Source organism: Rhyacophila brunnea, unplaced genomic scaffold (genome assembly GCF_057557595.1).
Source record: "Rhyacophila brunnea isolate RB1 unplaced genomic scaffold, BYU_Rbru_1.0 scaffold_19, whole genome shotgun sequence".
Taxonomy (NCBI): domain Eukaryota; kingdom Metazoa; phylum Arthropoda; class Insecta; order Trichoptera; family Rhyacophilidae; genus Rhyacophila; species Rhyacophila brunnea.
In genome coordinates, this window is record NW_028232848.1 from 26,575,056 (window position 1) to 26,591,387 (window position 16,332).

General features: G+C 33.0%; 1 protein-coding gene across 4 annotated transcripts in view; it reads right to left on the reverse strand.

Annotated features, from left to right (window-relative positions):
- Positions 1-4,132: 4,132 nt before the first annotated feature.
- LOC147072876 (protein fem-1 homolog CG6966) overlaps positions 4,133-16,332 on the reverse strand; it is a 195,521-nt gene continuing 183,321 nt past the window's right edge. For all 4 annotated transcript variants that reach the window (XM_085946192.1, XM_085946193.1, XM_085946191.1 and 1 more), the window contains exons 2-10: positions 15,661-15,823; positions 15,090-15,290; positions 12,776-12,994; positions 11,072-11,267; positions 9,035-9,198; positions 8,073-8,291; positions 7,130-7,395; positions 5,542-5,718; positions 4,133-4,526 (exon numbers count right to left, since the gene is read on the reverse strand). In XM_085946192.1, coding sequence (XP_085802318.1) covers positions 4,278-4,526; positions 5,542-5,718; positions 7,130-7,395; positions 8,073-8,291; positions 9,035-9,198; positions 11,072-11,267; positions 12,776-12,994; positions 15,090-15,290; positions 15,661-15,823 — 1,854 coding nt within the window. In that variant the 3' untranslated portion in view covers positions 4,133-4,277. The remainder of the gene's footprint in view (positions 4,527-5,541; positions 5,719-7,129; positions 7,396-8,072; positions 8,292-9,034; positions 9,199-11,071; positions 11,268-12,775; positions 12,995-15,089; positions 15,291-15,660; positions 15,824-16,332) is intronic.

Consider the following 16,332-nt stretch of genomic DNA (forward strand, 5'->3'; position numbering starts at 1 on the left):
AGTAGGTACTACCTATCCGACAACTATATTTTTTTAAAACGATACCATACTTTTAAAACTATTTATGGAACAAATTTGGAAAAATGGAATGAAAATTTTGCCTTTTATCAGAATTTAAGAGTTGTTGGTTGGCTCGAGTAGTGGATGTGCCAATAAATACTAGTTTTAGTAATAAAATTAATTATAAATCAATTCTGTTGACCATTAGATCCGGTAAATCAAATAATTCTCTCAAAATAATAAGTAGATGTCTCAAACGAAGATAAGAATGTATTTTGAAATTATTTGTGGTGTGGATCATGGTCCCAAGGGGGAGGGCTAACAGGGCTCTACTCTGGGGGGGACGTGGTTGGTCGACCAGTTAAGTGAGATAAACATGTCACACCACAAATCTGCTCCAATAGCAAAAAAAAGTCGCTTGCTATTTTACTTAAACATTTTAAACTATTTGGTTGTGTGATGGAATTTGATGTGATAGGTATGATAATTAATAATTATAATTAAATGATATTTCACAATATGTAGAATTTTATTTTATAATTATTTCAATTGTGTTTTCTGACTAATAAAAATGACTATATTTTATCAAATATGGGAAGGGTCGCATGTTACTTGGTTACCATAAAAAGAATCGCTATCAGTGCTTTGCATTTATGCCGAATGACGATGACTGAATAATTCGAGTGGATTTATTTAAAAATACACGGACTGCCATTAATTTCACCTTGTGGAACCCTGGGGTTTTGTTTTATACCATCACACTGCCCTTAATCTTAGTGATAGGTAGAGGGCCTGCCAAGCATCTTGACCTGGGGACCCGCTTCAGGATTGATAGATTATAATAATTCTTAATATTATGATAAAAGAAAAATAGGTCATGTAACATTGAGTAAATGCAGCATTGCATCAACTGTCATGAAGTTATCATTTCATACGGAGAAAGTGACACATGCACACCCCTACTAGCAGTGGCGAAGGGTGACTTTTGGAAAGAGGTAGGTTGTAGAGATCTGATAAAAAGAACACACTTGTCAGGTATACTTACAAGAAATAAGAAGATAATACGATATTACTACTAATGAATAGCTACACATTACATAATAACAATGACACACTAATTTAATGAAACTTCAAAAACTCACTCAGACAACATAAAATTAAGCGATCAGTTTAAATTACATATTTTTTCAAAACATTTATACACATCAAAAATCATTAGATAAAAGTTCTTTTTATTTTAAAATTTTTTTTTTCCTTTTTTCCTTTTTCCTACTGACATGTCTACAAACCCAAATTTTCGCCGTATTATGAATTGTAGATAGCCGCCGATAAATTTTTTGTTTATGGAATGCCTTTCGTGATGGACCATTGAGAATAACGGAAACGTGCTAAAGTGATATGTAACCGTTAAGAATAGACCTGCAGGGATGGGTTGACAGAGAAAAAAATGAAGTCAAATTACATTTGGTTTATAATATATTTATTTAAAAATATTTATTGACAGTGAGATATGCATATCACATTTGTTTTCGTATAACAGTAACTAAAACTTGCCAAGTGATAACATCTCACATCATGACTTGCAACAGATTTGGTGATGTTACTTTTAAAATTAACCACCATAGTCCTCGAATATCACATATATTTATACATCTAGTTACTAGATCTTACTTTAAATCATTTAAAATTAGGAAAGTAGCACATAATTATGATGGTATAGCAATATTCTTTTATAAAAGTATTGCGGCAACACTAAAATAGTAACTCATGAAATCTTTAGGATTTAGCTTTTTTATTATGATAATGGCTAATGAAACATGTAAATAATGTAACTATCGGACGTCCTATGCACCTACTTTTGTGATTGTTTAGTAAATTTAGTGAATTTTTCTAATTTAATACTACACCACCATTGGACAAGAGCTAAGAAAATTTTAAACATTCAGCGTAATAAATATATCCTATTTCAATATGTTTAGTTTAGATATCAATGAAAATAATCTAAAAATATGTTAAAATACTTTATTATAACAGAATAATTGGACTGCTGATGTTTTAACGGTTTTAAGTACATTTACAATATAGATAATAATATATAGGGATGCATTATGTAATATTAAAAATATTTTAGCAAGCGCGAGACATTTCTGTAAATATACATACATAATATTATCATTAAATGTATCAACACAATTCATTGAAGATATTCCATATAATTTCATTATAATAACATGAAAATAATAATTTCCTAAAATATTATAAAATATTAAGTTTAGAAGCTGATAAAATGGTCTCAGAATAGTTTAGAACAGGGTTGGCGAACCTTTTTACGAACACGTGCCAAAATTTCCGAAATATTATTTTTTGATTGTCTCACGTGCCGAAAAGTTTTTTGAGTAGTTCGAGCAAGAAAAAATGAAAAAATAGTATCAAAATAATCTATTAAAAAAGTTAAAAATTATAAGTAAATTCCGCGGTGGGCCACAGTCGGCTCATCTTGTTTTTTTTAAGGAAGAATTCCATGGTGGGCCACAATCGGCTCGTTTTTTTAGACAAATTGTCAAAATTCAAAAATAATCATCAGTTTACTTATAAATTTTATGGAATGAAGAAATATCAGTAGATTTAAAAAAAATACATAAATTCAGTATATTGGCAAAAAATATCAGTAAATCGAACAAAATCAGTGTCTCTGCCTGTTATTTTTTAGACAATGCGATCTGTCATTTATGCACGAATTTCGTCATTTCTGTTTGTGCGTTGATTGATAAATATTATTAGTAAAAATATTATTAAAAACAGAAGAAAATACGCATTTTTAATATTATATAAGTAATATGTATTTAGGTAGATTTTTTTTCTCCTCAGCATGAAACATTCGCGTGCCATGCAAAATCATCAGTGGCACGCGTGCCATAGGTTCGCCATCCCTGCTCTAGAAGTTACGTGGCTTACGTGTGACAATCTCTCAAACATTCAGACATATAATATTATAAAAGAAATAATTTTGTGCGTAATTAATCACACAGAAAGAATTATTGTTGAAAGATTTCTACATACAATAAATTAATACATTATAATGAATTGTGAAATAGAGACATCTATCGAAGAATTTAATACAATAGAATTATTCTCCAGAAATACTTTCATTTATAATATAATCATAATATTATGTATCTGTATTATTCAGATTTTAATTAGGTACTTTAAAGTAAGTTAGTATCTATAGCCACATTAATACGTTCTCTACTGTAAATTTTCAGAGAAGTGTTCATAGTACATCAATCTCATAAATTGAAATTGTTTAAGTACTGAAAGGTTTCAAATCACACAGACATTATTAATCACCAAAGAAAACAATCAATGCTTATTTATTATGCAAATTCAGACATAGGAAGTAGAATTTTTATTTACAACAATGAACCGATATATACATAAAAATTTCTGTTTATCTTTCAAATATTTAACATTGCCATTATCAAAATGTCATACACATATTTCAATAAGACGGTTTATTGCAAATCGGATTATGTAAATATTTCTGTATCACTATATTTTGCAATGTACATTTTTTTAAATATTACTTTCAAAAATAGCTAATTTGTTATTCTACTTCATAGGCATATACTTTTTGATATTATTACAAGAGTGTTTTAATTTTATTAAATTTTACTTCTGTGCGAAAAAGCTTTTGTTTTAATAATATAAATTTGAATAAAATATAATATCAAAATTGCTCTTTTATACTATAAACATACATACCTATATCAAAAATTTTAATTAATATTTTGCAGCTATGTCTCTTTTACGGCCAGCAATAAAAAAAAATATGCATTACACGAAGAGAGAATTACATAAAATTTTATAGCGAATGAATATCTACACATTATTAATAATACACACGGTTATTTTTAAAATTTCACAATTCTATGGCCTAATATATCCTTTCTTTAATACATTACACCTCTAATTGATCTCACCCGAGGTTAAAACCAGTCTTTTATATTAACTAACGGTAACAACTATAGTTAATGTCGCGTCAGTTTTAGGAGTAAACAAATTAATGTCGCCAGAGAAAGTATTCACTGAATGAGATGAATAAATAAGTCTGTTTCGAAGCGATAAGCCAATTCAATCAATCATAAAAATGTGTTGTGAACATTCCTAACTGTAATATTAATAAAAAATAGAAGAAATAAATTAAAATGGCTAGGTGCGTCGTTCGGACAACTTTGTAGACTCGTAAATACTTTTCAGTATCGATGCGTTGAAATTGTTCAATGCGTAATGACGGTGTAATATAAATTTCTAGGTATGATGTTCCTGTATTCGAGTCGGTAGCGTTTCACCGCTCGGGCGGCTATGCATTTGAGAGTGGTGTACTTGAGGGGATTGACTATATCCCACGTGCTCTGGCCATTCTCCGTGAGCAGGTCTTCGAATGTGTCACCGTCGTAATTCACCATATCGATGTGGGCGTCCTTACTTAGGAGGGCCCTCACCACTTCAGCTTGGCACGGCTTGCTCTGTAAATAAATTAACACGCACAAATGAGTTCTGTATACATACTTACTTGACAAAGGTACACTGATTCAATACAATATCTTATAACTGAAAAATCTCTTACTTAACTCGAGCAATATTTCAATTTGACACAAGTTTACTAGTGCATATCATTCCACTTCTTTCAATCAAAATATTCTTCTCATACTTAAAGTGATTTATTCCATCTGTTTGTAACTTCGGTGAAAATATGTCCATAAATATTGTGAGCATAATTAAAACAAACTGATACCTATTGATCACGTTTTTTATATTACTTCCAAATCTTTCTCTTCTAACATTCAAAATTGGGGGGGAGGGTGTTAAAAATGTGACGTAATATAGACAGGGGGTTAAAAGATTATGTGACAAAATGTGATGATGGGGGTTAAATAATATACCATATCACTCTTGATAATGGCCTCTGCAACGAGCCCGAAACTTCGAGGAAAGAAGGACACACCGTGGAAACCCAAAAATCTACTATGATAAAAAACAACCGTAAAAGCCTAAAAAAAACTATAAAAAATCTAATTATTTTGAAGACAATTGAAATTTAGGAATACAGGCGGTACTCGGATTTTGTACATAATTGGTTCTTGAAAATGTGTACAAATGTTGAATGTACGAAAGTAGAGCAATGTAAAAAAAACTTCAAAAAGTATATTTAAAAATATTTATTAGCACTCAGCTATTTTCTTTATAAGTTTTCAAGAGAAGGAGCGGAAGAGAGGCTAGTGACTGCATGGAAGAGTACAGTTTTTGCATTATCGACAAAAATCTAATTGAAATGTACAATATAGCGAATTGTACCGTCGAAGTCGAGGACCGCCTGTATACACATTTTTGTTAAGACATGAAGAATGGGATGAGTAACTATAAAAACGTAAGGATCTACTAGGCTCTATGCTGAATCTTTGTACTTTAGTTATTGAATAAAAATATTTCATAGCTTAGAAGCTAGTAGCTGTAGGCTGAAAACATGAAATGGCATATTACCTTAGCAGCTAAATGGAGTGAAGTGTTGCCGTCGGCATCTCTCACGTTAGGATCAGCCCCTACTTCCAACAGGAGCTTAACCAGGCCAGACAGGTCTCCCGGACCTCCCGACACCCTCGTGCCCTCTATTCCTTCGCCAATGCAAGCTAAATGGAGTGCGTTACGACCGTTTTTCACCTGCAAATAAAAATATTGGTGCCAAATACATATAAAGTTTAAAGAATGTTACATTCTTTATTATAATTTTTTTTTTTTTTGAAAAACCTCACGCATACACATTACAAAAAATTCAAAAGAGGTTTTTTAAAAATAACACCAGTCACATATATCATATGATACATGTATGGATCACCAGCGACATACACAAAGAAATGACTTATGAACTATATTCAAGAATAAAACCCTCTTTGTACATGGAAACAGTATTAACATGATTAATTTTACCTTTTAGGATTACCAGCGGTTACGTGTAATGATTTTAATGTCGTGGGTTCGGGTTTTAAATCTCGGGTCTGGCAAAAAAAAAACAAATTGTTTTTCAAAGGGTGGACCCAGACTATGGACCTAACAGGTTGAGAAAAGATCAACATGCATTTCTCGTAAAATAAAAATCTGTTCAGAAACTTAATCGTAAGGCGGTCCAGATCCACATGGAATAGTAGAGCCAATTAACAATTTTACTTTTAAACAGATTATTAAATTAAAACCATATTAGGTGCATTATTTATAGCCAGTATTAAGCAATTAATGTTTCGCATTTACGACTAGTGTAATTCTATGATTCTTTATCTACCCAAAATACCCAAATGTGGGTCGATTGACATATTTAGTGGGTCGCCAACAAATCTCAAAAAAACAACATTCTTATTTTATTTAACAAGTAACAAATTGAGGGGTAAAAAGTCGTACTATATTTTCTGTCTGTCTGGCAACAATGTTTGGTGGGCTGCTGTCAGTCACAAAGAACACTCAGTTGTCGTGACACCTGACCGCGGTGGTCCAAATTTCGAGACTGCAGCCTGAAGAAGACCCAAGATGCAGCCTGATTTCAGGAAACAGATATAAGGCTAAGGCCCAGATTTGATGAACTCTCAAAACTTATCCAAAGCCAAGGTTCACACTAATAAGATCTAATGTTGTTACCAATACTGTATTTTGTCTCATTAAATCAATTAAAATTTTTGTTTGTAGGTGTGTGTTATTTTATTAATATTTTTTTGAATCGAATAACGAAAAATGATTATGTTCTCTAATTTGGGTCTCCGTTCAGAAAGGTTAAGAAACGCTGCTTTAAATAATGGTGGTTCGGTGTATTTCTCTGCCTATCTATGTACAATAGTTGACACAGCCAGTTTTTCACGTGCAATATTGAGCTACATTTTGTAATATAATCTGAATGGTTTAATTAAAAAATAAGTCAAAGATGGCTTGTAGTCTTTTAGTAATAATAACACAGTAACATCCATTCATGACATATTATGCAAGTTTCATGGTTTATCTAAAAATCTATATATATTATCCGTATTCTATAGAGGGAGTTTTGAGAAAACGCCATTATGCTAATTGTCACAGATAATAATTTTTTTACCTTGATCTCCATTTTGACAAGGGAATATATGGCACGTCGGACGGCTTCTTCCACCCCCTCGGGTCTCTCCGGTTCCTCTAAAAGCCTGGCCATAAGGCAGGATAGATGGAGGCAGACTAAGAGGACTCGCTGTATGGCTCCCAACGTCTGGTCTCTTTCCGAAGGGGGACGGGCGCTGAGAAGGAGGAGACCTCTTCCTAATTCGTCTATTGCTTTCTCCAGGACGGGATTTAGATCGTTGAAGGTCACAGGTGGCACTACTCGCCCTGAAAATGTGAGAGAAAAATCAGACATGGATTATTATGGACCCACTAAACGAACACTTATGAGCAGAGATGCTATATTTTTTTCTTCCTTTATGTCACAACCCCATCCGGGTTTCCTCTAGTATTTCAAAGAAGATTAAACCTATTAATCGGTTTTTGTTCAGAGCCTTTTAAATGGCCATGTCAAACTAAAAACAAAAGTTTATATCGAAATATTGATGAAATAAAACCGACGTTTTTATAACTAAGATATTATAATTAAACAATTCATTTAACTATTTTGTTTTTTGATTCTCTTATCAATTAGATCTCTGATACACATATTATTAAAATTTGCCATGATTTTTTGGACTGAAAATAGTATGTCTGTCAGATTAGTGTTACACTTTTTACACTGTACGCATTACACTGTACGCATAGCACAGTGGCATATAATTATAAGTAAAATTAAGTACCAAAAATATGAATGAAAAATTCCAATGAATGTTTATTTCAACATGAAAATAACAATAGGAAATCAAAATTAGTTTGAATTTAGTAGACGTAAAATTAAAATTCAAGAAATCACATTTTTTCTATTGTACATTTGCATCGCTAGGGGGTATCTGATCTTTCAGCAGGTATTGAAGAGCTGTAAGTTGTAGAAATATTGGAACAATGACAAGGGTGATTAATACCTCTGGAAGGTGGCCTCATCCGCTCGTGTGCCATAAATGAGAATAATTCTGCGAAGCTGTGGAGAGAGGACTGCGTGTTGGGCGAGAGGGGGCCGAGCATGGCGCGCTGCATGTCCAGGGCGCGGTGCCAGAGGGATCGGCACCGGCCAAAACGTCCCGCGTCCGCGTACACTGCGCCGCGGTAACGTACGTAGTAGGATGTGTCGGGGTGGGCGGGACCTATAAAAATTCAGAAAAAATTAAAACAGTGTTTAGAATCGTTGTTTGAAATTGAAGAAAAAAGGACATCTGATCTACTGATAAATTTTTTTTTGTTTGCCATAAATGATTCATTTGAAGAGAACTTCACACTTGTAACATTTAAGTTGTTAGCCAATTTACAACGCTGTCGTCCTCAGGCATAAAAATTCCTCGTGGAAAGATACTCTCTCATCAATTTTATGTAGGCAGCCAAAAGCAATATATTGGCAGATATTTTTCTGATGAATAATCATACAAAATACCGTGTAATGTAAAATTGACAGGCACGTTATGAATAGATGAATTTTGTACTTTTGACAGAATCGTAGCAGCGAGTATTTGAACTGCAACAATCAGTGACATTCATGCTGAGTGCCTTCCAACTTTGTTGCTAGCACACATGTTTCTCAAAAAAACAATATTGTGTCGATGATGTGAGCTTAATTGCATTAAATTACATGTGTTTTGTGAAACTCACATACAAAAAGTCAACGAATTTCATTTGAGCTTACTAAAAATATACTAGACTCCGATTTCAATAAGCTGGCACGTCATCGCGTCACATTGACGATGCAGTTGGCGGGGAGCGGACGTAATGCAGTGTTAAGATGCTAAAGCGGGGGGAATTTAGGAATTTAGTTCTACTACTTCATAAAAGAACCACGATGACGTGTACGCCAGCTTATAGAAATCGGTCTCTACTGTATATATACAAAACTAACCTAAGATTCTTTCCCTAATGACTAGAGCTTGCATTCTCATTTCGTCCGGGTCCGCCAGCAGGTCATCCAACCGGGAAGGGTCCGTCACCTCCTCCACATAGTCGTAGGCTTCCACGGGCGGGGCGCCGGAGGGTTTCGGTAATGATATGCCTTCTGCAGGAAATCTGGTAAAACAAAACAAATTCAGATGAGGAATAACACAAATCATTATTTATTGCAATATTGGTAGAGATCGATTAATTGATGACATAAAAAATTAATGCTTCCAAATGGTGTAGTTGGCAAAACTAGTCACTAGAGTTTGACAACTTCTGCGTGATGGCTGACAGTTTAGAGAACTAAAATACTAAAACACTCTGACAATACTCTCTAGTGTCAATGCCGCCTCACTTGTTAAAGTTGCCACGTCTATGAATGCTATAACTCGGCAACCCAAATGCATTGGCGTGCCACAAAACAGGTAATTCAAAGTACTGGACACTCAGCGTGCTACTGAAATAAAACTAGTAATTCTATTGTAAGACAATTTTATTTGACTATAATAATACACGCTACATAAAAACATCATAAATTTACAATATTTAAACATTAGTGACTCCCTCGAGGTTCAATTTTGGAAGCTAACACCTCAATATTTGGTTCATAGTTTGAAGTTTATAATGTTATGCACATTTCCCAATTTTCTTCAGTTAAGGCGAAGTCTTCACTGAGCCTTTTTTAAAGAGGCACCTATCGGAAAAATACGAAGCTTGCAATTTGAGACATTTTTTTGATAATTTACAATTTCAACTATATTAATGAATAAATATGTATATGAAAACATTAAAAATATTTTTTTTTTTTATTTTAAGTCAAAGACAAACTTACAATTGTAAAAAATGTAATAAAATGTGAATTTGTTCTATCGGTCCGCACCCTATTATTACATATATTTTATGGTCATATTTACTATTAAAATTTAGTTTATTAAGTTTTCTAAGCATCACCTAAGCGATTTTTGACAAATTCATAGTTTTAATATTTTTTATATCTATTTTAAAAATCATCGATTTTTATAAAAAATATAAATGTGTATAACTTGAAATCCTTTTTATTTATATCAAATCAATTATTTTTATAAATATAAATAAAATATTTATATTAATATTAATAAAAAGGATTTCAAGTTATACACATTTATATTTTTTATAAAAATCGATGTTTTTTAAAATAGATATAAAAAATATTAAAACTATGAATTTGTCAAAAATCGCTTAGGTGATGCTTAGAAAACTTAATAAACTAAATTTTAATAATAAATATGACCATAAAATATATGTAATAATAGGGTGCGGATCGATAGAACAAATTCACATTTTATTACATTTTTTACAATTGTAAGTTTGTCTTTGACTTAAAATAAAAAATATTTTTATTTTTAATGTTTTCAAATATATATTTATTCATTAATACAGTTGAAATTGTAAATTATCAAAAAATGTCTCAAATTGCAAGCTTCGTATTTTTCCGCTAGGTGCCTCTTTAAAAAAGGCTCAGTGAAGACTTCGCCTTAAACGATATCGATACGGGTTTATAATATATTTTCATAACTGAGAATGTTTGCTCACAGTAAAGTACTTGTACCGAAAACTCTTAAAATAGCGAATGCGACTTTTTTAATACAATGAAATCTGTCTGGGAGTTCATTCCACGTTTGGGTTATGTCAGAAAAATTGTTTTCGTTTTTCATAATTTCATCTCTGGCAGTTTTGAAGTTTAATTTCCAAATTTCAGAATTGTTTAATTCGATTAACTCTAAATCAACATACTCAATGTTCAAAAGTGTATCATCACATTACGGTACAGTTTTTTAAGTACAGAAAATTTTAATAAACCGTCATTTTCGAGGTGTGCCACCAAAAATCCTTTCGCTTGCCACCTAGTGGCACGCGTGGCATAGGTTGCCGGGCGCTGCTATAACACATTTGCACTGTTACAACTATCTATATTAAAAAATGTTGTTTCTAACAGTGTCAATTAATCGAAACGTGTCATTACCTGTCGTCCATGGCTCGTTTCCACAATTGCACAGCACCGACCATATCTCTTTTCTTGTCCACATAAGTTGCACCGAGTAATTCTAAAGCGTCTACCCTCTGCTGGCGAGATATCTTCACCTCTCCGCCCAGCCCGATGAGGTGCTCCACTATGTGATGGTGGCCTGTCACCGAAGCCGCTAGTAATGGGGTCATACCTGGAAAACAAAAAAATCAAAACATCAGTGTCTATAATGAATAATCATCATCATCATCATCGTCAGCCAGGGTCGAGCAACTGACAAATTAATGTCTCCCCTAGCTCCTTCCATTCTTCTCAGTCATTCACCACATACATTTGCCGAACTTTATGTATTTGGTAAATGCACACTGATAATGAATATTCTGTATTCATTGTCAGTGTGCATTTAGCATTGGTGAGTGTGCATAGTGCATGAAGATGCCGAAAGGCGAAACCCGGGTCGCAAAAAATGATTACAATGGAATACTTAGTACAAAACTTAAATCCATTAGAATTTATAATTTTCAATATTTCACCTATTATGGTTTTGGTTTACGCACGGTTTAATTGAATTTTAAAAACTAACAAATACCATCTGAAATTTTTACTCTTAGTTTAATGAAAACAAATAAATATGGCTGACAAAGTGTGTACTATTTTTATCGGATCTCCACTCTTCGCCACTGTCTTGTAGGTATTATGTACTATTTTTAAGACTGAAGGTAAACATTAAATCGAGTGTTTGCCACTACTACATGCCTAGGTACAGAGAAGATATATGAAAAAAAAAGACCTAGTATGAAAACTAAAAGGTGTTACATGTTTTATATATTATTATGGTCATCAAAAGGATTTATAAAATGAGGATTTCCTCGTTAAACTGCTACAACTTCCAATGTGAATTTTGTCAAAATTAGCGTATAGTTCAGTAAAATTCAAAATGTTCTATATAGCACAAAAATTACAATATAATTAACTACTCTGATGTACCATGTAAGATCGTAATACCTCCAATGTACTTACAAAGTACTTGATAATAACAAGCCCCTCACTACCTGTTATTTAGATAAATTATGTTATTTGCAGACTAAAAACATTTTTATGTTTACCTAAATTTTGGTGCTAATAAAATTTTTTTGTATCTCCTGTCAAATTTAAATTTTGCCACATCGAAGGCTTCAATGGCCCAATGACGATTTGTTGTTAGTTATTAGGTACCTACTTATTTTTTAGATCATATTTAATAGTGAAATGTAGTTGTTTCCCCATAGAGAAAAATAGATTATTCATGTTGAAATAATACATAATATTTAGTCTCAGAAATACACACAATACAAAAATTGCATATGTATTTTTTTTTATTAAAATAGTTAATCCGCCCTGACTCAGTAGCTTATTTGACAAGAAATAGATGCGTGTTCAAATCTCACTCGGTTCAAGATATTTTATAGGATATTTCTAGTGGGTAATTTCATTATGCTAGAACAGCAGTTGTGTATTTTCAAATCGTATTTAATTGCATGTCTGCCAATTCCATCACTAAGTTAATGACTCCAATATATATTACACATAACATAACATGTATTATATTTAATATATATAGGTAGGTATACACCATAAAATTATTCAGAATAATGCAATAACCATTTTGTTGTCGCTAGTGTGACATAACATAAATAAATAAGGAATAATCAAGTATTATACCATATGAGTCAACATCCATGGTGGCTCCGTGGTCTAGTAGTAATTTGAGGATTGCTAGGGAGCCGCTCTCGGCACAGTCGTGAAGTGCTGTGTTCCCTTTAACGCTCTTCCGATTGACATCAGCTTTGAGGGCCAGCAGGAACTTTGCAATCCGGAGGTGGCCTTTGTAGCACGCGATCATGAGACACGTGTGACCGTGGCGATTCGCTACTTCAACGTCTGGAATTCAAATAAAAGATTACTTATATAACATAACCAAAGATGAACAGTCAATTTAATTGCTGGCTATGGTTATTTAATATCTGTGTATGACAAGGATCACGGCCATCATCGGTATACAGGCCAAGCGTTGGTGCCTAAACTCAGTGGTTTTCAATTTTAATTGAAAATTATTTGTTTAACCAGATTTTTTGTTTAATCAATGAATCATATGACATAAGGCACAAATTGAGACTATAGGAAAAAATGTATCATAGCTAGATTACTTAAAATCTACATAGAGTTGTCATTAGTTTCTCAGATTGTAATTTTATTACTTCTGCATGGGATAGTAACCATATAAATTTGAATTTAGTTTAGTTATGGTAATAAATGCATTGTACATTAGGTTTAGCAAATTATGCATTTAAATTAATTATTAGAAATGAATGTAAGCATTAAGAAATTATTTTTCATGTTTCCACACTGTAACACGGACATAATAAAGATATACATTAGTAAATGCTTCAAGAGCCTCAGGTCAAGCAATGTTATTTAAATAAAACCTGTATTTTTTTTGCAGATAACAATCATTATTGTTTATAAATTTGTGGCTGGTTATCATCAAATCATAATTATTTCTATTTTTCCGATTAATTTACAGGTATATATTTATTAATTTATTTATTCTAATTGCAGTTGTATATTGTAGACAAAATCTCAATAATAAAATGGACTAAAAAGAAGTGTGCGTTGAAATATCCAAGAAGCTTTAGTGTGGTTTTTTTTATACCCACTGACGTCACCCAAGAAGTCTGTTCAATCGTCTGCTAGATTCATCAGACAAGTGACTAAGAAATCAAATAATATCCTGTATTTTTACATCTTGTATGATTGCATCATCGGATCACTTTGTGACTAATGTACAGCCTTAAGGGTACACCTGACTTGACCTTTACAGCAATGTAGGAAGAGTTGATCTTTTAACCACAGTCGTCTGTTTTATTCTATCTGTTTACAAAAGAATGCATTTTTGTAAAAGTAATTAATTGACAACTTATGTGGACTTAATTAAGTACATGCAGAAAGAAAGAGAAAATAACTTTAGTCTAGTTTGGTGTGACTGTATATTCATTACTAGAGACCGGATTATATGCAACATAAAAAGCTTGAAATACGCATGAAAAATGCTAAAAATATGCATGATAAGTGTCAAAATATGCAACATTACCTAAATAATAAAAAAATTGTATGTAATTTTTAGTTTTTTTATTTCAAAATCAGCATACAATTAGTAAGTATCAACGATAATTATTAATGAACAATAATTTAACATTTTGTTACTCAAATGTTAACAATCAGGTACTGTTCCAAAAGTTCGGTAGTAAGATTGTGTCTTCAATCACTCAGAATATTTTTATAAGTGCAAAAGGACCGTTCTACATCCACTGAGGTAACTGGGCAGTATTTAATTTGGGTGGGAATTTAACACTTATTGTTTCTGGAAAAAGTTCACCCATCCCATTAATAAAACTATCAATTTGACACAAAGGTTCAAAGCCTGGGTTATATCTTGTTTTCAAACATTTCTCTAAGTTTACGCGGGAATACCTCTGGCAATGCGGAGTTCATTTGGCGGATTGATTTTATTCATTAACTGAATAGATTCAGTCAACGCCAAACCTTGAGTTTCAAGCTTTTTAATACTCGCAGGTATGTGGGAAAAATGAGTACTAATCACAGCTATGTTTTTTTATACTAGAATCGTTAAATGCTTCCTTAGACTGATAAACTGCCATAGCCTCTGCACTATCGAAGTCATTTATTACACCTTTGATGGCCTCGAAATGTTCATTGTAAAACAGTACAGCTTCAGTCGACGTTTGGTCGGCTACAACGTATACTATACAATATTGTAAATATAGCAGAAATATGCATTATCACTAGATTTTAGGTAAAATATGCAATAACCGGTAAGAATGGGCTAAATATGCAAATGGATATCATCCGGTCTCTATTCATCATATTGTCATTTCGTTAGGCTCTTTAACACCTTTGAGTCTAAACCTTCGAGCATAGGTATATAACGTCATAATGATGAGAGGGAGTTACTCACCAGCCCCGTTGTTCACGAGATACTTGACGATGTCGTAGTGTCCGTCGAAGCAGGCGGCGCGGAGTGGCGTGGAGTTGGTGCGAGTGGTGCTGTTGACGGTGGCGCCGTGAGCCACGAGGAGTCGCACCAGCGCCAGATGACCCGCCGCCGCAGCGCACCACAGCGGCGGGGCACCCTCTATTGTCTCCCCATCGAACATCACTGCAAATCCAATCATACGACAATCAGAAAAATGGTTATGGAATTAACAGGTATATATTATGACGCTACAATATAAGGATTTCTTTCTGGCACGCAACGATACAAGCCCACAATAAAGTGTTGTACAAAGTTTCGCTCCAAAACTCAGTGGTCCTATTTCATAACTGTCAAAATTCATTTCATGGAAATAAATAATTTAATAAATAAAATAAAATATCATAAAATGAGCACATAAAGCACAAATTGAGTAAAAAATGTTTCATAGCTAGATTACTTAAAATCTGTAAAACAAAAAAAAAATACTTAATTACATATTCGGAGCTCTTAAAATATGCATATATGTTTAAAAATCATAGGTTCCGTTTCTCACCAGAGCCAGGCTGTTCTATGTCTGCTTGACATCTTTCGATGAGGTATTCTGCGACGTCATAGTGACCGTTCCTGCACGCGATGACCAGAGGAGTAGCACCAGCCGTCTTCGCTCCAACTAGCATGCTCAGCTCGTCCTTTCCACCAGCACCATGGAGGTATACCTGGAAGACAAAACAGAAGCTACATGTTAATAATATTCCATTGATTCAGGTGACATTTCAATGGTACAACTGCAAAAAAATACTGAAAACATATATAGGTAATCACGTTTTTTATTGTTAGCTCAAAAAGTTAAAAAGTTAAATAGTTTTACTTTTGATTCTATAGAACTAAATTTCAGGTCCTTCGAAATCTATAATATGTATTATTTGGAGACTTGGACAGAGTTCGATGAATCCAAATTACACGATAGGGACAAGACACATACTTAGTGGGTTCTATTGTAAACAGTGACAGGTTTATGGACTTGGAGGCCCGAGGCACTGCTTAATTTTGAAACCCCCCATGATAAAAAAATAATAGCCATAAATTCCAACTACCAATGCACATGGTAAAAATATCAATGTATATCTTTCCTAGAATCACATCCTGTAACTAACAAGAATTATTACTGAAGATGACAGCGATGACACATAATAATACCTGTGTGGTTTATTTATTTATGAAAGGA